The sequence below is a fragment of the Pseudophryne corroboree genome, chromosome 6, assembly GCF_028390025.1.
Source record: "Pseudophryne corroboree isolate aPseCor3 chromosome 6, aPseCor3.hap2, whole genome shotgun sequence".
In the NCBI taxonomy this organism is placed as follows: domain Eukaryota; kingdom Metazoa; phylum Chordata; class Amphibia; order Anura; family Myobatrachidae; genus Pseudophryne; species Pseudophryne corroboree.
Genome location: NC_086449.1, coordinates 525,517,175 through 525,539,157, shown reverse-complemented (window position 1 = coordinate 525,539,157; position 21,983 = coordinate 525,517,175). Strand labels below are relative to the sequence as shown.

The 21,983-nt window shown below is 45.0% G+C and overlaps 1 protein-coding gene across 1 annotated transcript in view; it reads right to left on the bottom strand.

The window, feature by feature from the left end:
• LOC134932795 (adipocyte plasma membrane-associated protein-like) overlaps positions 1-21,983 on the bottom strand; it is a 61,519-nt gene that overhangs the window by 19,563 nt on the left and 19,973 nt on the right. Inside the window, exons 3-8 of the mRNA XM_063927546.1 lie at positions 21,562-21,680; positions 20,719-20,817; positions 18,221-18,370; positions 16,066-16,178; positions 7,198-7,358; positions 6,905-7,100 (exon numbers count right to left, since the gene is read on the bottom strand). Coding sequence (XP_063783616.1) covers positions 6,905-7,100; positions 7,198-7,358; positions 16,066-16,178; positions 18,221-18,370; positions 20,719-20,817; positions 21,562-21,680 — 838 coding nt within the window. The remainder of the gene's footprint in view (positions 1-6,904; positions 7,101-7,197; positions 7,359-16,065; positions 16,179-18,220; positions 18,371-20,718; positions 20,818-21,561; positions 21,681-21,983) is intronic.

Here is a 21,983-nt window from a genome sequence, read left to right as displayed (position 1 = left end):
AAAAACACGGTGATGCCAGTAGGCCAGTTGCATACTACAGCGCTCAGCTAGACACGGTAGCGCGATCCCTCCCCACATGCTTGCGAAGCGTTGCTGCGATAGCATTGCTAGTGACAAAAAGCGAAGATGTCGTGCTAGGCCACAACCTCACAATCCATACGCCACATGCAGTATCAGCCTTATTGAATTCTGCCCAAACCAGACACGTCTCATCAGCGAGGTTTACAAGATGGGAATTGGCACTAATGGCCCCCGTAAACATCACCATAAGGAGATGCAGTGCATTAAATCCTGCAACGTATCTCCCAGGTGTGCCTGGTCAGGCACAAAGGGTGGAAGGTGAGAGTGATGGGGAAGGAGGATTTAATATAAAGGAAGATACACATGATTGTATGGAATATTTGACCCAAAATTTTACCGCAAGGCCTGACATCAGTGACAACCCACTGGAAGATGCAGAACTCACGTTCTACACGGACGGTAGTTGTCATAGACAGTCAGACTCGGGAGACTTGTGTACTGGATACGCAGTCGTAGATGACCAAGACACCATAGAAGCGGAACCGCTAGGCCCACCTCACTCAGCCCAGGTTGCTGAACTGGTCGCCCTAACCAGAGCATGTGAATTGGCTAAGGGTAAGTCAGCCAATATCTACACCGATTCTAGATACGCATTCGGGGTAGTCCATGATTTCGGAGCCCTATGGCGCCTCAGAAATTTCATGACGGCAGCTGGTACACCGGTAGCGCATGCAACTCACATAAAAAGGCTTCTAACAGCGATACAGGAACCCGACAGAGTGGCTGTTATCAAATGCAAAGCACACACATATAGCCAAGACCCGGTATCACTTGGTAACAGCCGAGCAGACGAAGCTGCTAAGTTAGCAGCTGCTACCCCCATACAGACAGACAGACCACACAATTGATGGTATTTAATACCATTAACACACAGAAGTTGTGTGAAATGCAAAATTTGTGTTCCACACAGGAAAGGGCAGTCTGGAAGGCAAAGGGATATGGCCAGGAGTCCTCAGGACTCTGGACGGATGGACATGGTAAACCAGTGGCCCCCAGAGCATATCTTCCATGTCTGGCTGAAGCAGCTCACGGGCTGACTCATCTAGGCAAGGAAGGGATGTGCAAATTGGTGAGAGCATATTGGTGCGCCCCAGGATTCTCCTCTCATGCGAGTAAAAGAGCAATGTCATGCCTTACCTGTTTGAGAAAGAATATTGGAAAGGCAATACCTACAGAACCATCCCATATCCCACCTGCCGGCGGCCCTTTCCAGGTAATACAAATTGACTTTATACAATTACCCCCTTGTCGGAATTTGAAATATGTACTTGTTTGTATAGATGTTTTCTCAAATTGGGTCGAAGCATTTCCTGCGGCTACAAATACCGCTATGTTTACTGCTAAGAAAATTGTGCAGGAATTTGTATGTAGATATGGTATCCCTAGAATAATCGAAAGTGATAGGGGTACCCATTTTACAGGTGATGTCTTTCAAGGAATGTGTAAGTTGATGGGAATTGATAGCAAGCTGCACACTCCGTACCGGCCACAGGCGAGTGCGAAGGTCGAAAGAGTGAACAGCACTATTAAAAATAAATTGAGTAAAGTGATGGCAGAGACAGGATTGACATGGCCAGAAGCTTTACCCATTGTATTGTACAGTATCAGAACCACTCCCAGGTCCCCTCTTAATCTGTCTCCCTTTGAAATCTTGTTTGGTCGACAACCGCATGCCATGATTAACCCTCAGGATGATTTGAAATGTAACAATGAAGTAACTGTAAAGTACTTGATTAACATGAGTAAACAGTTAAGGAATCAAAATGATAATCTGAAGTTGGTGATTCCTGATCTACCTGATAGTAATTGTCATGACATTGAACCTGGGGATTATGTAATGATACGGAATTTTCTACGCTCAGGTTGCCTTATTGACAGATGGGAAGGACCATACCAGGTCTTATTGACTAGCACTACAGCATTGAAGGTTGCTGAGAGAGAGACTTGGGTCCATTCATCCCACTGCAAGAAGGTTGCTGATCCAGAGAAGTCCCGTGATAAGGAACAGACGGTAGAGGTTGTATCACTGGAGTGTCTGTTCCAGGAGGACTGAGGCGGCACCTGAGCCTTGAAGACCGAGAGCTGTTGTCGACTCCCCACTCCCTTTTATTGTTTTTCTCCACTTCCCATCCCCTCTCCCTCAAATTTCTTTTTCCTCCTTCTCATTCTTCTCCGTTTCCTCCTATAAGATGGACTTGCCCCAAGAGACTGTGATCCGGATTTTCCTGTTAACCATGATGTTGACCAGAGCAGTCTGTTCCGGCGAGAGTACCATGGAGGTCGATAGAGGTTCTGGAATGGGTTCTGATGATAAAGATGGAGGCGTAGTTTTCCAAGATCAACCTAACCAACAAGCAAAGGCGAGTATCAGAAAACGATCCGATAGCATTGACCATAGAAGGAATTGTGACGGATTGTTAGCTGAGGAAAACTGTATCTGTAGGCTCTGTAACAATGTCATTGAAGATGGGTGCATTAAGAAATGCCAATCCAGTTTTAATATCCATATGGACCGGCATCCATTGAGTGACTATCACTCCTTAGTGGGTAATGTGTTAAACAAAACAGATTGTTGGGTATGCTCTCAAGTACCTCAAGGTCATAGCAAATCAGGGCTAGTACCATTTCCTTTAACGATAGGGGAGGTACTTGAGTTAAATGGTGGGAGACTGGTGGACAGGAGGTTTAATATCTCCAGCCCTCCTAGTTTGAAGCTCCACCAATACCATGTGGATAGGTCCCTATTATGTTTCAACATCTCTAATCCCAGAAAGCCGGGAAATTGGGAAGTGTCATGGAGTAACCACACCATGACCTTTTCGCATAGAGCAGATAGAATGCCTACAGATACAGAGCTTGTACGCCACATAGCTAGTAGAGGAAAATCTTTCCGGTATAGGTACACCTTAGGAAATAGGATTACGAGAGTTGGAGAAGTATCACCAGGATACTGTGCACATATCGTACAACCTGATACGTGTATTAAGCAGATGGAAGAATTAGGGTTAGGAGATTTCACCTGGAAGGTGTGTAATATGGTTATGTCCTTCTCCGTCCCATATGTTCTCCCCGATGATGCATATTTCATATGCGGGAGAAAGGCGTACAAGTGGCTAGCCCCAAACTCTGAAGGATTGTGTTATATTGGAAAAGTATTGCCTGAAGTAATGACTGTAACACATGATAAAATGAAAGACATACATCGTGGTGCCCAAGCTCCTTATACTCACACCCATTACGAGCACGTTGTTAAAAGGCACCTGATAGAGAAGACAGAGCATCCGGCCTCTGATCTGATAAGTGAATCCACCGGGATTCAATTCTTAATCGCGTTAGATTTCACCCGCACCGCTAGAGGAGTGCTAAATTATAAATACATATCGGCGCTCGCAAATTTGTTAGATAATATCACTGAAATGTATGATGACACGTTTAGATATACTGGAAGGGAACTTCAAGCTTATAAAACAGAACTGGTGCAGCATAGAATGGTTCTTAATTACCTCACAGCAGTGACAGGCGGATATTGTGTTACATTGGCAACACAGTACGGCGTGAAGTGTTGCACGTATATCACAAATAGCACCGAGGATCCGGTCGAGGTCATAGACCAAAAGATGGACGATATTCTCCAATTGAAGTGGGAATTTCGCCGAAAACACAATCTCACTCTTCTCTTGCTGCTGTAGGTAATGAGCTGACTGGTTGGGTGTCATGGTTGAACCCGCGAAATTGGTTCTCCGGTTTGGGAGACTGGGCTCAAGGAGTCATAATGGATGTTGGGAAGTTTCTCCTATGTATCTTAGGTGTTGTCTTATCAATTGGCTTGATATTTAGATGCGGGCAGGCTTTAATGAAGTGCAAACATCGTACCAGGGTAATGAGTTTGAGGAGTGAGGAAACTGTAATTAACCTGGATTTGATTTATGACCCAATTATAGAAATAATGATGTAATGAAAATGCGATTATACGGTCCGTTTCTTTCACCTGTTTTTCTGGTTTTTCTCCAAGATAAAAAGACCCACTTGGACGAGGAAGTTGACGAGACGCTATACAGACAACGGATAGACCAAAGAAGAAGTTTTGACCACTTGAGATATGGACATTTGATGAACTTTGCCATGGATCCCCAGTTTCCCTAGAATTCTTAAACTTACGCTAGCCCAACATTTTTTGTAAATCTAATGGCATTGACAAAGCTTTTTGCTCACACCTAATGGGCAACACAGCGCAAAGAAGACGACTTTCAACTGATACCGAACAAAACTTCAACCGACAGATGTACATTAACCTGACATAGAATACTACTGCATTTTCCATAAGTGTTCTTTATCTTCATTTCTACAACCCTCAGGTAATGACACACATAGTATAGGGAATACAGGCTCAGATATCAGCAATCACATATTCCCCCATTCATGTATCATCAACTAAAATGTGCTCCCCATTTTGTTCAAAATCCGAAAAGAGCTCGGTAAAGTTTGACAGCCCATCCACAGACCCGTACCACGGGATAAGAAGGAATTCAATTGTATACTTCGCAATACCTCGAAGCTTGATTTACAACACGTACGGCACGATGATACTTGACCCCCCAAACATGGACTCATACACACATGCTTCTGCTATCTCACTAGGTCATACCCTCTTCCCACCTACTCCTCTCTCCTCCCTTACCCAACCATGGAAATGAATTAACCCCTGACATATATTTTTCTCCTTTTGAAATGTTTTAGAAGGTGGCAGTTATTATTGACTGCCAAAGGGTGGACTGTCAAAGTCAGAAAAATATCTCTATGCACACTGCCATATTTGCACCTCATTCAGGTCCGCGCTGCGCATGCGTGCGCTCTCCCGTGAGTGCGCATACCCGCTGTTGCGTGCACCCGCTGGTGCTCGGTTTGCGTATTTACGGTAAAGTTTGTGTAGTCGTAGCGTGCGACTCAATCGTTACATATTTTCACTAATAAGGTATTTTATAGATCATGGTCCCTTTGATAGATTCTGAAAGTTTGGTTAACATAGCATGTTCCTGAACGGAGAGATTCCTCTTTGTATTGTACGAAGGGTCTAACGGGTCATACAGTAGTGTTTGGTACCCATCGGAAGAGTATTTAAATAGCAATATTCCGGTGTTGGTTTGGAGCGGATTAATCGCTCGTGCGAATAGTTATGGACATAAGAAGTTTATGTCCATTTACTATTATTTGTTCTTACTTAGTCATGCGGCGGGAAACCCAGTATCCCACCCACCTGAACAGTTGGAAACAGTCACAGCCCACCTGTATGAATCAACCTATGACCTTTTGTTATAATGCGAAGCCGAATTCCTGTGTCCAATGGACAATGAGATTGTAGGGACCATTGAATTGTATTGTGTGTGGGGCATAAATAGGCAGGCCGACCATATCCAGATTCACTCTCATCAACGGTTCTCATTGCTGATAATCGGGAGCTGGATATCGAGGCGCATGCGATCGTTCCCCTTGTGCGTAAGTTTTCTCCGTAATCATATTGTCTTACTGTGAGCCATCTCTCTCTCTCTCTCTCCCTACTCTTTCTCTCGTATTTTCCTTTAATTGTATTGTATTGTATTTCCCGTGTAGTTATCTGGTTAGTTAGTCTATGTTATATTGTAGTGTATCATTTGTACTGTGATTCCTTTTGCAAGTATAATAGTTATAATACATATAATAGGTTTTGGACCCTAAGCCCAGGTATCTGTGTATTCTTTATAGGGTTAAGTATTCTCTGAGCGTCGGTGACGCTCAAGCAGCTTTGTAGTTAATCAGGTTACACCAGGTTGCACTTACACTCTGTCTCTACACTAAGGTATACTGTGTATCTCATTGTTAAAGGTATAGATATAAAGGTTTTAACGTTGTAAGCGTCTGCACCGCTGGTGATCTCCTCGTGGTCCCGAGCGTACGCTACGCTATAGCGAATCATTACGTTAGTCGGCAGCCAATAGCGTGCCTGCCTGTGATCACTGGGCCGTAAGCGAACGTGACGCTTGAGCGTCTCGACTACGGTTGAGCGATCGCTACACAACTTGCGTACCCTTACGGTACTTCTTACGTAGATAGCGTACAGTGTTCTCAGACCTCTTAAAGTGTTTTATATACGATAAATATTTAGCTTTATCAATTTAAATATTCTTAACCTAATTCAATCATTAAAAAAAAAAGACAATTTCTGAGCGTTTTTGGAAAAATGATTCATCAGTTAAGTGGTTAATTAAACTAACAGCAGATGGCAATTGCTACAGAATGTTTGTTAACCAGTGTAGATCTGCAACTGAATACATATAAGGGCAAAGTCAATTAGCCATAACGATCCATCAAAGCCTTGTGCTCTAATAGTATGCATAGGGGTGTGAGTAATAAATGAGAAAGTCTGTCCTCCCATAATAACCTGTTATCTGCAAAACCATGCACTATTTGAATCTGTCCCATAATAACTTAAGAACTTTCTTATGAATGAGAGTATTCATGTTCTCAGAGCTAGTGCACTATAAACATCCTGATTCCAAGAATAGGGAGAGATGAAGTTTCACCATATGAGTCCTGGGTAGAGCTATGCACATGGTACGCCAATAGAGAGAATAAAGGGAACCGCTGCCTTTACCTGAGCCACAAATCCACTACAGAGAACTTATTATATCTCATTATTTAGTATTAAAGGATAGTATTGTCCCAGCATCTTGTGTATTGGCAGGTGTCTGTGTGTAGCACAAGAAGAATGAGCATTCACAAGTATATGCCTATGATTTCAGGAATATAGTTCTGATGGAGAGACAATAAAAGCAATATGTGTCCATACCTTGACAATAAATCTCTTCAGTGCAGGGTAAGGTGCAATGGCGTCCAGGAATGGAGGGAAGAAGCCAGGAAAGCGTGTGGTGGATATCCCAATTCTGTATTTGCCAGTGGTTGAGGCTCTAATGTTATCTGGATAGCCTGGCAAATTGTCCACAAACACTTCTTTCTCTCCTGCTTTACTGCCAGCTAGCCAATAGCTGTGCAGGAAGAATATGGGGGAATGCATTACTTCAGGGCTAAGTGCACTGGTAGAGGACAATGTAAGGCATAGCTAGGGAAAGATTCCATACGAACCGTAGTATTCTGGACATGCTGGTCTCTGCTATCAATATGTAATCCTCCTCCGGTGATAAGGCTAGCCCATTAGCCATGTAGAGGTCGCTCAGCAAGCTCTTTGCTTCTTTCCTCCCTGGATCGTACTGTATTAGCCGTCCTTTGTGATTGGCCTCCAATACCTGGAATACCATTGTAAGTTAGTGCTGTACATTACTTCAAGGAGTTACACTCTGTATTAAAATGTTTTGTTTGATTTTAACCATTCATATAGAATCCAACATACAACTACTGTAAGTGGAGACAGTAAATTGTGTAATAGAAATGAATATCAAGCATGTAGGTCAGTCAGGTACTTTGATTTAATCTGTAGCCTTTCACGCACAAATTGTCTATTTGAAGTTACATTTCAGACACACTACTAAAGGTTTAATGAATGAAACCATGTAAATAGAACTGTAAATGGTGTAACCCACAGGACAGGTTTAGGGCCAATCAAATATTAGCTTACATTTCTCTGAAAAACAACAGTGTGCAATAAGAAGTGGCTGTATAATTGGCTGCTGTGGGAGGCTTTTTGCATGTCAGTAAGTAAATCATAAATAAGGATTTCTTTTGAGTCCGGGGGGTAAATTTACTAAGATGGAAGTTCTATTTAAGATGGGATGTTGCCCATAGCAACCAATCAGATTCCAGGTATTATCTTCTAGAAGATTCTAGATAAATGAGAAGTAGAATCTGATTGGTTGCTATGGGCAACATCCCATCTTAAATAGAACTCCCATCTTAGTAAATTTACCCCCGGAAGCGTCATGCTGGGAAACCTACCTATGTATAGCTGTATCATAGCATACTTGCTCACAACAGAGCACAAGTGGGTGGTGCGAGAGGGATCTGATAATGCAATTTGCGATGATTTGCATCCTCGTAGCTCTGCCCCCCCACTATACAGTGCCTGTTTGCCCAGCACTGTATAGCGGGGGCAGCGTCACGATGATGTGATCCTGATGTCTCACCCCCAGACAGCCCACCTTCCTGCCAGCCACGCCCCAGACAGCCCACCTTCCATCAACCGCATACCCTATGCACCTACCACGCTGCCACCTCCCGGTGGGGGCAGAGAAGTAGGCAACTATTACCCTTTTCACACCGCACAAATAACTGGGTATCGAACCGGTATAGTGCCGGGTCGCTGTGCGGTGTGAAAGGGGTCACTGACGAATTCCTGGGTCGCCTGACCCAGTAATTCAACCCGGGAGGCGGTTATTCCTGGGTTAGGTGCAGTGTGAATGGGTTGCTGGGTCGATGCAACCCAGGACCTGTTGACAGTATAGGCAGAGGCGGTGTGGAGATGATCTCATCTCCCAGCGCTACCTCCACACCTGCCCCCAATTCTGCTGCACACTGGCGCCATTTTCTCTTCACAGTTCCGCTGGAAGACAGCTCCCCAGGCTCTCCCCTGCAGTTTCCAGGCTCAAAGGGTTAAAAAGAGAGGGGGGGCACTAAATTTAGGCGCAAATTATACATGTTAAGCAGCTATAGGGAAAAATCACTTTCTGTAATAGTGTAAATCCCTAATTATATAGCGCTGTGGTGTGTGCTGGCATACTCTCTCTCTGTCTCCCCAAAGGACTTTGTGGGGTCCTGTCCTCAGTCAGAGCATTCCCTGTGTGTGCATTCCCGGTGTGTCGGTACGGCTGTGTCGACATGTTTGATGAGGAGGCTTATGTGGAGGCGGAGCAGGTGCCGATAAATGTGATGTCACCCCCTGCGGGGTCGACACCAGAGTGGATGGATATGTGGAAGGTATTAACCGACAGTGTCAACTCCTTACATAAAAGGCTGGATGACATAACAGCCGTGGGACAGCCGGCTTCTCAGCCCGTGCCTGCCCAGGCGTCTCAAAGACCATCAGGGGCTCACAAACGCCCGCTACCTCAGATGGCAGATACAGATGTCGACACGGAGTCTGACTCCAGTGTCGACGAGGATGAGACATATACACAATCCACAAGGGGCATCCGTTGCATGATTACGGCAATGAAAAATGTGTTACACATTTCTGACATTAACCCAGGTACCACTAAAAAGGGTATTATGTTTGGGGAGAAAAAGCAGCCAGTGTTTTTTCCCCCATCAGATGAGTTGAATGAAGTGTGTGAAGAAGCGTGGGGTTCCCCCGATAAGAAACTGGTAATTTCTAAAAAAATTACTGATGGCGTTCCCTTTCCCGCCAGAGGATAGGTCACGTTGGGAGATATCTCCTAGGGTGGATAAGGCGCTCACACGCTTGTCAAAAAAGGTGGCACTGCCGTCTCAGGATACGACCGCCTTGAAGGAGCCTGCTGATAGAAAGCAGGAGGCTATCCTGAAGTCTGTATATACACACTCAGGTACTATACTAAGACCTGCAATTGCTTCAGCATGGATGTGTAGTGCTGCTGCAGCGTGGTCTGATACCCTGTCAGATAATATTGATACCCTCGACAGGGATACTATTTTGCTAACCATAAAGCATATTAAAGACGTTGTCTTATATATGAGGGATGCACAGAGGGAAATTTGCCGGCTGGCATCTAGAATTAATGCAATGTCCATTTCTGCCAGGAGGGTATTATGGACCCGGCAGTGGACAGGTGATGCTGATTCTAAAAGGCACATGGAGGTTTTGCCTTATAAGTGTCAAAGTCAGAAAAATATCACGCTGCATGTTGCCATATATGCACTTCATGCGTGTGCACGCTACATATTTAATCAAAATAATGGATTTTATAAGTTAATATTCCCCTGAGTCCAGCAGGTATCAGTGGGTCTCAAATGGCTCTTTGACCTTAGAGATTCCCCAAACAATAGTTTGCATGTTGGGAGGGCTTCACATATCTTATGCATAGTTAAGCACAGGAATAGTAATTGAAGATTAATTGTATTCCAAATCAGTATCTTTCCCGCAGACGGAGTACAATAGCCTTTAATTACACTGAGCTTTGAGACTCAATGAGGAGGGCCAACACCTGTGTTTACAAATGGGCTTAGGGTTTGTCTCCAGAAGAATGATTGCTGAGATGTCATTGTCTCAACTGAAAGTGGACATCATGAATATCGAACAAAACCCAGAGACAGGGTTTTGTTTTGTATTCGCCAAACAATAGCTTTCCACAAGACAGGAATGTGTTAGTCATCACCCAACATTTTGCATAACCAAGCTCACATGCTCAGCTCACTGATACAAGACAGCCCACATACTGTGAAAGACACACTTCCTGTGGTTGACACACCCCCACAGCTGGAATGCAGGTATGATATTATCCACTGGAAATCACAGGGCTCACGCACTCACACAGCTACCTGGCACCCAGCAGCATGGCTGCTTCATCCCCAGGACTGACCTCCAAGCGAAAGGCTAAGTATTGAATTCACATGGCTAGATAAGGAAATATAGACAGATGGCTTTAAGGTCAATGGTGCTGGTTTAAATAGGATATTGTAACTTGTTTGTGTGATAGATCTGGGAATCTGTGATGGTAGCTGGGACATTAGACAACCTGTAGCATAGCATTTGTGGTATTTGTTTGCCTATGGTGATTTAAAATAGATTGTGCTGGTTTGTTATAATATATCTTGTCAATCATGAATACCGCCATGCAGTTACTTGTGAATATGGGTTTTGTAGCAATGGCAGGCTGATATGTGTGGTTACATTGTGATCTGGTCTTGTGATAATTCATATAGCATAGCCAGCATACCATATGCTCTGGTTATTGAGATACTGAGTTTGTTTGGAATGTGAAATTGAATAAGATGGTTCTAGGAAGTTGGATTGGAATGTGGAATAAGATTAGTTGGTTTGTAAGAAATGGCTGCTGCTGGGTGTTTTCCCCTCCCCCTTTCAACCATGTGTTGCAGTCTTTGGAATCATGGGAGTTTTCCCAAAATGGAGTCTAGCTTCTATCCCATGCGGTATTCAGCATTGACCAACTGCGCAGCGATTGTCTCTCGCATGTGTAGGTTTATCTGCAACCATATTGTCTCTTATTTAATGTTATAAGCCATTCTCTCTCTCCTTCCCCTTTTAAAAGTAATTGTGTCTTTATTGTATTTTATGTGTAGTAACTTGGTTAGATATTCTATGTTATTTTGGTAGTGTATAGCTTGTATTGTATTATTCTTTTTGAACGTTCATTCTCTCACTAAAGGCGTTAGAACCTTAGACCGGTATTTGATTGATTATTATAAATGCATAAAGGTTCTCAGAGCGTCATAGTCGCTCATACAGCTTTAAGCTAACAAGGTTACACTGCATTACATCTACACATTGTCACTGCACAAATGTTTACAGTATAAGTACATTCCTTAAGGTATAGTTAAGGGCGTACCCTTGCGGTACTTTTTGCGCCAATTGCGTACTGTGTTCTTTAACCTTTAACGTGTTTTTAATAGGACAAATATTATAGACATTGTCATAAGGGTGAGTAATTGTTTGGGGATGGTCTCTCGGACCTTGTATCCACAGCAACAGCTGGGAAATCGATATTTTTACCTTAGGCTCCCTCACAACCTAAGAAAGCACCGTACTATCAGGTACAGTCCTTTCGGCCTCAGAAAGGCAAGCGGATAAAAGGTGCTTCTTTTCTGCCCAGAGGCAGGGGGAGAGGGAAAAGCTGCACCAGACAGCCAGTTCCCAGGAACAAAAATCCTCCCCTGTTTCTACTGAGTCCACCGCATGACGCTGGGGCTCCACAGACAGGTGCGGTGGGGGCGCGTCTCCGGAACTTCAGCGACCAGTGGGTTCGCTCACAGGTGGATCTCTGGGTTCTACAAGTGGTATCGCAGGGATACAAGCTGGAATTCGAGGCGTCTCCCCCTCGCCGTTACCTCAAATCAGCCTTGCCAACTACTCCCCAGGACAGGGAGGTAGTACTGGCGGCAATTCACAAGCTGTACCTCCAGCAGGTGATAATAAAAGTTCCCCTCCTTCAACAGGGACGGGGTTACTATTCCACAATGTTTGTGGTACCGAAACCAGACGGTTCGGTGAGACCCATTCTAAATTTGAAATCCTTGAACACTTATATAAGGTAGTTCGAGTTCAAAATGGAATCGCTCAGGGCGGTTATTGCAAGCCTGGAAGAGGGGGATTACATGGTATCACTGGACATCATGGATGCTTACCTATATGTCCCCATTTACCCACCTCACCAGGAGTACCTCAAGGTTGTGGTACAGAACTGCCATTACCAATTCCAGACGTTGCCGTTTGGTCTGTCCACGGCACCGAGGGTGTGTTCCAAGGTAATGGCCAAAATTATGATATTCCTTCGAAAGAAGGGAGTTATAATTATCCCGTACTTGGACGATCTCCTTATAAAGGCGAGGTCCAAGGAGCAGTCGTTGATCGGAGTAGCACTGTCTCAGGAAGTGCTACAACAGCACGGCTGGATTCTGAATATCCCAAAGTCGCAGCTGGTTCCTACAACGCGTCTGCTGATATCGGGCATATTTCTGGACACAGAACAGAAGAAGGTGTTTCTCCCGGAGGAGAAGGCCAAGGAGTTGTCATCTCGGGTCAGAGACCTCCTAAAAACCAAAACAGGTGTCGGTGCATCATTGCACGCGAGTCCTGGAAAAGGTGGTAGCTTCTTACGAAGCAATTCCCTTCGGCAGGTTCCATGCAAGGAATTTTCAGTGGGACCTGTTAGACAAGTGAGGATCGCATCTTCAGATGCATCTGCTGATCACCCTGTCCCCGGGGCCAGGGTGTCTTTGCTGTGGTGGCTGCAGAGTGCTCATCTTCTCGACGGCCGCAGATTCGGCATTCAGGACTGGGTCCTGGTGACCACGGATGCAAGCCTCCGAGGTTGGGGAGCAGTCACTCAGGGAAGAAATTTCCAAGGACAATGGTCGAGTCAGGAGACTTCCCTACATAAATATTCTGGACCTAAGGGCCAGTTACAATGCCCTAAGGCAAGCAGAACCCCTGCTTCAAAACCAGCCGGTGCTGATTCAGTCAGATAACACCACGGCTGTCGCCCATGTAAACCGACAAGGCGGCACAAGAAGCAGGATGGCGTTGGCAGAAGCCACAAGGATTCTCCGATGGGCGGAGTATCACGTGCTAACACTGTCAGCAGTGTTCATTCCGGGTGTGGAAAACTAGGAAGCAAACTTCCTCAGCAGGCACGACCTCCACACGGGAGAGTGGGGACTTCATCTAGAAGTTTTCACGCAGATTGTGAACCGTTGGGAATGGCCACAGGTGGACATGATGGCGTCCCGCCTCAACAAAAAGCTACAAAAGTATTGCGCCAGGTCAAGAGACCCTCAGGCGATAGCTGTGGACGCACTAGTGACACCGTGGGTGTACCAGTAGGTTTATGTGTTCCCTCCTCTTCCTCTCATACCCAAGGTACTGAGGATAGTAAGTAAGAGAGGAGTAAGGACTATACTCGTAGTTCCGGATTGGCCAGGTAGAACTTGGTACCCAGAACTACAAGAAATGATCTCGGAGGACCCATTGCCTCTGTGTCTCAGATGGACCTGTTACTGCAGGGGCCCTGTCTGTTCCAAGACTTACCGCGGCTGCGTTTGAAGGCTTGGTGGTTAAACGCAGGATCCTAACGGAAAAGGGTGTTCCAGATGAAATGATTCCTACGCTGTTAAAGGCTAGGAAAGACGCTGCCTGAAGTTCAGACGTTGTTAAGGGAGTGCTGCATGTTCAGCCCCTTTTGTGCCTCCAGTGGCACCTTGGGATCTCAACGTAGTGTTGGTTTTCCTAAAATCACATTGTTGAGCCACTTCAGAACGTGGAGTTGAAGTATCTCACGTGGAAAGTGGTCATATATATATATATATATATATATATTTGGCCTTGGCTTCGGCTAGGCGTGTGTCAGAATTGGCGGCTTTGTCATGTGAAAGCCTTTATCTGATCTTCCATAGGGACAGGGCAGAATTGAGGATTCGTCCCCAATTTCTCCCTAAGGTGGTATCAGCGTTTCATTTGAACCAACCTTTTGTAGTGCCTGCGGCTACTCGGGACTTGGAGGCCTCCAAGTTGCTGGATGTAGTCTGGGCCCTGAAAATGTATGTTTCCAGGACGGCTAGAGTCAGAAATACTGACTCGCTGTTATCCTGCATGCACCCAACAAACTGGGTGCCCCTGCTTCTAAGCAGAGTATTGCTCGCTGGATCTGTAGCACGATTCAACTTGCACATTCTGCGGCTGGACTGCCGCATCTTAAATCAGTAAAAGCCCATTCCACGAGGAAGGGGGCTCTTCTTGGGCGGCTGCCCAAGGGGTCTCGGCATAACAACTTTGCCGAGCGGCTACCTGGTCGGGGTCAAACACGTTTGCAAAATTCTACAAGTTTGATACCCTGGCTGAGGAGGACCTTGAGTTTGCTCATGCGGTGCTGCAGAGTCATCCGCACTCACCCGCCCGTTTGGGAGCTTTGGTATAATCCCCATGGTCCTTACGGAGTACCCAGCATCCACCAGGACGTCAGAGAAAATAAGAATTTACTCACCGGTAATTCTATTTCTCGTAGTCCGTAGTGGATGCTGGGAGCCCGTCCCAAGTGCGGACTCTCTGCAATACGTGTATATAGTTATTGCTTAACTAAAGGGTTTTGTTATGAGCCATCTGTTCATGAGGCTCATTTGTTGTTCATACTGTTAACTGGGTATAGTTATCACAAGTTGTACGGTGTGATTGGTGTGGCTGGTATGAGTCTTACCCGGGATTCCAAATCCTTTCCTTGTAGTGTCCGCTCTTCCGGGCAGTTTCCCTAACTGAGGTCTGGAGGAGGGGCATAGAGGGAGGAGCCAGTGCACACCAGATAGTACCTAATCTTTCTTTTAGAGTGCCCAGTCTCCTGCGGAGCCCGTCTATTCCCCATGGTCCTTACGGAGTACCCAGCACCCACTACGGACTACGAGAAATTGAATTACCGGTGAGTAAATTCTTATTTTATGTGGTATGCAGTTAGCATACCAATCGTCAGGATCTCGGCAGTCACAATACAGATCCCGGAATCCTGATGGGAGCACCATCCCGCCGCCGGTATATACTGGCGAGGTAGGTGATTCCCCCTCTATTGATGTCCACGACACCCATAGAGGAAGAATAGAACCTGCGGTGATCGTAGCTTGCCACCAGGCGCGCAGGGTTGTGAGCGCAGCGAGCCCGCAAGGGCTTTGTTGCGATTGCCACGATGTTGGGATACTGACATCCATAATTCCCCCCCCCCCCCCCCCCCGGGTGACGGTATTACATATCACACCCATTTATGCATGTGGATAGTAAAATGTGGCTCTGTTTTAGAAAACTGGAAATAAAGAAAAACATTTATTCTAGACTACAACATTAGTTGTCTGATATGTGAAACTAATAACTGTTGCATGTGGACAGAAATTAATCTAACTCACAAAATCTGGCATGACAAAACGGTTTAAACATGTTCAGTGAACTAGTGAAGGTCAAGGAACGGATTCAGGGGCAGATTTATTAAGCCTGGTGAAGTGATAAAGTGGAAGGTGATAACGCACCAGCCAGTCCGCTCCTAGCTGTCATTTTTCAAACCCATCCTATAAAATATAAGTTAGGAGCTGATTGGCTGGTGCTTTATCACCTTCCACTTTATCACTTCACCAGGCTTAATAAATCTGCCCCTCAGTTAGAATGTGAGCTGCTGTGCGTATATCTCCACATTACGGTAGCTGATTTCTGCCCACAGCCTGATAGGCTAACAGCATATTGCGCTCCGCTACTGAAAGCTATTCTGGCAGCTAACTGAATATGGCCCTAAATGTCCAAGCAGGATACATAATGTACCTAACTACCTACCTCTAGCACAATGCTCCCCATGTAGCTTACCCAAATGGTAAACTTACCTCATATCTGTGATGCTGTCTACCCCATTTACTGCTTGAGTCTGTAAAAAAGATTGTGCCATTTCGGGACAGCTCAAGTCCATTTAAGAACCGGAAAGGAATTCCATCCACTCCTGTCAGACATTTCGAGAGAGAAAAAATGGTGTAGTAATAGCCCTGGAGAATCATAACTATTTTTTTTTATTTTTTAATGACAACCACCAATGGGCATCTATCCTTATTCACCAGATAGCCAGAGACGCCTGGCGCTGCTTAAATGCTCCGTCACGGCTAGCGATTTGCTTGCACTAAAAGGAGGCCCCAGGTTTTCCTTTAACGCACTAGAATTATACTGGCCACCAGTATGACGGACGTCAGCTCTCCATGTTACCTTTGATCAAACATTCATCTTTTTTTTATTTGTTTGCTATGGACAACTTCTCCACTCTTTCACTGCTTGACGCACAGCGCTGCTGATCCCTGCGGCCAACGCATCATTTTATTAGAAATCACAAGTCTAATTGAACTGAATAGTTACGGGCCCTACACACTAAGCAATAACATTGAAAGATATGAATGATCTCGTTCATTAATGACCGAGATATTGTTCATATTTTTCAGTGTGTGGGCACCAACGATAAACGATGCGCTCATTCATCATTGGTGCCGGGTCACTTATACATGCATGCCACTATGGATACTCTCATCCATATTAGCATGCAGGGTTATGGGGCCGTGTGACTGGGGGAGTGAAGAAACTTCACTCCCCCAGTCACTCGACCCTTTCCCCACCGCGTCACCCCCCGTTGGCCGTATCGGCCGTCGGGCACCTCGGCGGCACATCACGCTGTGTGTAGGGCCCATAAGACAAAATTGCCAAATCACGTATTTAGTCTACAGCCATGGTGCCTCAGGACACTTGCAGGGGTGCCTCATGTTGGTGGTCCAGGACCAAATCAAAATAGTTATGGTCAGAGTGATAGACAAAACCAGTGCTAGTGGCTGCCAATCATAAAACATGTGAGCAATCAGAAGCACAACTGTACACCACATAACTAAACCTAAGGATGCCAGTTAGGCACAATTTACTTAATTTAATATTATTTTTTATTTTTTTAAATGATTAATAATAATAAAAATTCTCCTAGGGGTATCGTGAAAAAAAATGCTAATGCTGTAGGGTACTGTGATTCAAGAAAGTTTGGGAACCACTGGTCTACAGTATTTGACCGATTTCAGGGTGGGCCCCCTTCACCTTGTGGGCGCCTGGACATTTGCCAGTCCATCCACCCTGTAGGTACGCCACGGTATCGCGAGACTGTCTTTTTTTATTATATCTTCTACAGAAGATTTTTCACATTCCCTCCTCACCTAAATCAAATACTGTATAGAATTACAATATTTATAGAATTTATACATTCAGATAGAACCCAAATGGCATACTCCCAGTAGTAGTGCTGAATCAGGGACAGCTTCTGCGAGTCTCATATAGCTGCTGCCATGCATCAATAAGACAAAGACTGTGTGCAGGTTCTTACACTAAACCAGGAGCACAGACTTTTGGCAAGGGGCCTAATTCAGACCTGATCATAGATGTGCTAAATTTAGCACATCTATGATCAGTCGCACTGACATGCGGGGGGACGCCCAGCACAGGGCTAGTCCACCCCGCATGTCAGGCCTGTCCCCCCCCCCTTCCCCCGCACAAGTACAAAAGCATCGCACAGTGGCGATGCTTTTGTACTTGAAGAGTAGCTCCCTACCAGCGCAGCTACTGCGCGCTGGCAGGAAGCTACTCGTCGCTGTGAGGGTCGCAGCGGCTGTGTGTGACGTCACGCAGCCGTTGCGGCCCGCCTCCGCACGGTCTGGGCATGCCTGCGTTGCCAGGACTGCACCCCTAAAACGGCGGCATAATGGCGCCGGCCCGCCCAGCGAACGCCTCTGCTTCTCAATCAGGCAGAGGCAATCGCAGGGCTGAGACTGCCGTCGGCTGTCTGGCATGTGCCGACGCACTACGGCATCGGCGCATGTGCAGTTCAGACCTGATCGGCTGCTGTGCATTACCAATCAGGTCTGAATTAGACCCAATATCATTTACATAGCAAGACTTTCATCATAGCCAACAGTAGGTGGCACTATCAAGGTGCGCCGCATATCAATATTTTGTCCTTATCACCTTCATTGTTTGAGATCAGAAGCTGCTTCTCTCCAGACTGTGGGTCAACTTTGTACAATCCAAAATACGAATCTACCACAATTAGATATCCATCACAGTCCACTCGTACCCCATGTGGACGCCCACAGACGGGTTCATATTCAGGGGTGCCTATCAGCGGAAACAAGATTTGTCTCAGTGAGTCATTCCTTTTTGGTTCTAGTTCAGAAGTGTATACTTACAACAGCACTGTTTCTAAATATGGACCAGAAAAATAAATGAAAGTGCACGATTGGATATTTGAATTAGAATAAATGAGGCTGAAACACTATTTTGTATATCTGACTATTATTCAGCATACCCTCATAGACTAAAATACACCATATAAGTTATTATACAACTTCCTCTCAAATCTGCCCACCACTCGTTATTCTCCAGGAATGACAGCCTTGGGTCTTTCAACAAAATGGCACATTGTACGTTTGCAGGGGGCAGCTGATGGCATTCCTACTGGTAAATCATAAAACCCCCCATAAGGATTAACAAACAACATTATGGTCCCCTCCTCACAGAGACTAGCATGCTACAGTATATAAAATCCTACACTGAAAAGTGTTGCAGCATTTCCAATTGTGGGCCATGGATATGAATAGGAAACGTATAACACAAAGCTGTTATAACCACTCCTGTTAATCCATAGTGGGTACCTCCACATTCTCCCATACAGATGAATAGACTTTTACAAGTGTGATTACATCCTTTAAATGTAATGAAAGAGGCATTCCGAAAACTTTGTGCTGCAGCAAGAACACGTGCAGATACCAGTATGAATGCATATGTCTATAAGGAATGCAGTCAAAATGCCAGCTGTTGGAATCCCGGCGTTCAGGAGACTAACGCCAGAATCCTGACAGCCGGCACATTATCGATGGGCGGAATACCGAAACCCACTTGTAATTCCCACTCGGTTGCTGGGTCCTAGGGTGACCAATCCCGGGATCGGCGGGATCCCAGGATTTAGGCCAAAATTCCCTTTGTTTTTTTAATGCCGGGCAGCATTGAATGTCCTCAGGAGGCTCAGATGCTGCCCAGCTCCCCCTGCGCAGCGTGATGTGAAATCAGAGGTCACGCTGCGTAGCCAGCCGCCCGACGCACAGACCTCACCGACATGGATGGTCACCCGCCCTCCCTCTCAGGTACTACGGTGGTGGGTTATGTGTTCGGGGGGCGGTGCGGTGCTGGGCGGGGGGTGAGCCTTGACAGAGAAAACAAACCAATCCCGGGATTGACCATTTTCCAATCCCAATACCCGGGATTGAAAAAATGGCCTGGATTGGACAACCTAGTGGGTCCACGCCACCAACAGAGTGATAATAGAACCTGTGGCGAGGGGACTCGCTGTCGGTATTCTGGCAGCTGGAATCCCATCTATCACATACCGAATCCGTCTATACACATAGAAAGGGTTGTAGTTTATTTTTTGCACCTGACTTTAACCCCAGTGTGGATAAGGGCTCTAATAGTTATCTGCCCAATTATTCAAGAAATCATATCGGGGGGAATGTAATAGGGTGTGAGAATCAGAAAGTGAGAGGTTTTATTATATTTTTCTGGGGGGAGATTAAAAGCGGCAATTATTTCACAGCAAAATCAACATAGTTTTGCTGAGTAAATGATTGCCGCTTTAAAAACAAACAAACAAACAAACAGAATACTCTCTCAAAATGTCTCACTTTCTGATTCACACATCCTATTACATCCCCCCCATATGTTTTAACATTGCAAATTCAAATACAATTTCATTACTTATGCCGGGCATACACGGGCAGATAAAATCGACAGGCATTTTATCTGCCACTGCAGGGACATACATTGTGAGGTCACATGATATCGGTATTTGACCCCCTGTGGAGGAGACATTACCCCATTCCTTCCCATATGAAGGAACAGGGGAATGTCCATCGGTCGGCCACAGCAGGTCATACACTGCCCGATGCAGCCGTCATAGCACTTAAAGAATGGATCCGGCATGTTCAACCAATCAATATTTCTACATTGCAGTGTATACAGTATGTGGCTGACCAATTATCTGGCTAATCCGCTGATATCAAGCAGATTGGCCAGAGAATTGTAGCGTGTAAACTGGCCATACACTAGACCAACTGTAATCCAACTAGTTGGTTGGTTTGAATGATAATCTGGTAATAGATGAGAACAAATGACAATCAGCAATTTGCTCCCAAACCACAGAACATGGAGAAAAACTGTTGTTCAGACAAGTTGCTTAAATCAAACAGATTTAACCAACTTGTCTGAATGACTGTTTTTGTCTGCTTTCTTGTGTTTGGGAGTGAATGCTGATTGTTATTTGCTCCTATCCATTATCAGATTTTCATTCCAACCAACTACTTGGATGAAAGTTGGACTAGTGTATGGCCAGCTTTAAACAAAGATGCCTTTTGCCTTATCTGCACTACTGATGTTTAGAGGGAACCAGATAAGATATTGCAAGCACTCACCACATCCAGACACATTCTTCCCCATCTGGGTTATTAGGTTCAATTGTTCTCCACGAATCATCCACAGCTTTCCGTCCACAGTGCCAGTATAAAGGTTTCCTACACGGTGTTACATCACAGCTTATAGCAAAGAATCACAGAAATAACAAAACAGTACTATGTTGCCACTTACTGTAGTTTTGCTTTATGTTCCTAGATATTCATTTAGTGTTAATGCAGTTTGTAAATGGTTTTAAGTTGTTAAATTAATCAAAAGTTGTGTTTTCTTTGCTTTGTTTAAAAAATAAAAAAAATTGTCGGGCTTTGCAAAACGGTAGGTTCTTTCATAGTCACCATCAAGTGATCAGGAGCTATTAATAACCAGACAAACATACTGTAATTCTCTAACCCAGGTTTCCCAATCTCAGGCCAGAGGGCACCCTTAAAACGGCCATACACTTTAAGATTATCTGTCCATTTATTCAACCAATTGGCAGGTTGGAACAAAAATCTGGTACTGGATGGGAGCAAGTGACTATTGACCACTTGCTCCCAATCACTGGAATATAGACAAAATTGGTCGTTCAGACGAACTGCTTAAATCTGTTCGATTTAAGCAGTTTGTCTGAACGACCGTTTTTTTTTTCCTTTTTCCAGTGTGGGAGCAAATGGTCAATTGTCAATTGCTGGGAAGTTGAATATGGACTTGTCTGCTTCCAAATATATAGCAACATCTTATACCCTCTGTTCATTATGTACCAATGTGGGTGTGGCCTATGTACATTTTCATTTCAAATTTGAATGCTTCTTATGCTCCAGTGGGATCCCTGGTCTGAAAAATACAGAAATTCCCTTTATCCCAACCTTCATGATCACTAGTAAATGACTCCGGGCCTTTCAGATGTCCATAAAAGAGTCTTTTTCCTTCTTGGAGCTTTCTATTTACAGTCAGAGGTCCAGTTAGTGGTGGTGGTTTGTCAAACCTGGAAATGTAAACCACATAGATGATGGCATTAATATTATTATAATCTGCAGCAAGAATACTATTTATTGAGAATCGAAAGCATATGATGTAACACTGGCCCTCATTCCGAGTTGATCGCACGGTAGCTGTTTTTAGCTGCCGTGCGATCAGATAGTCGCCGCCTATGGGGGAGTGTATTTTTGCATAGCAAGGCTGCATTCGCTTGTGCAGCAGAGCTATGCAAAAACATTTTGTGCAGTTTAGGAGTAGGTCTGGACTTACTTACCCACTGCAATCACTTCAGCCTGTTAGGTCCTGGAAT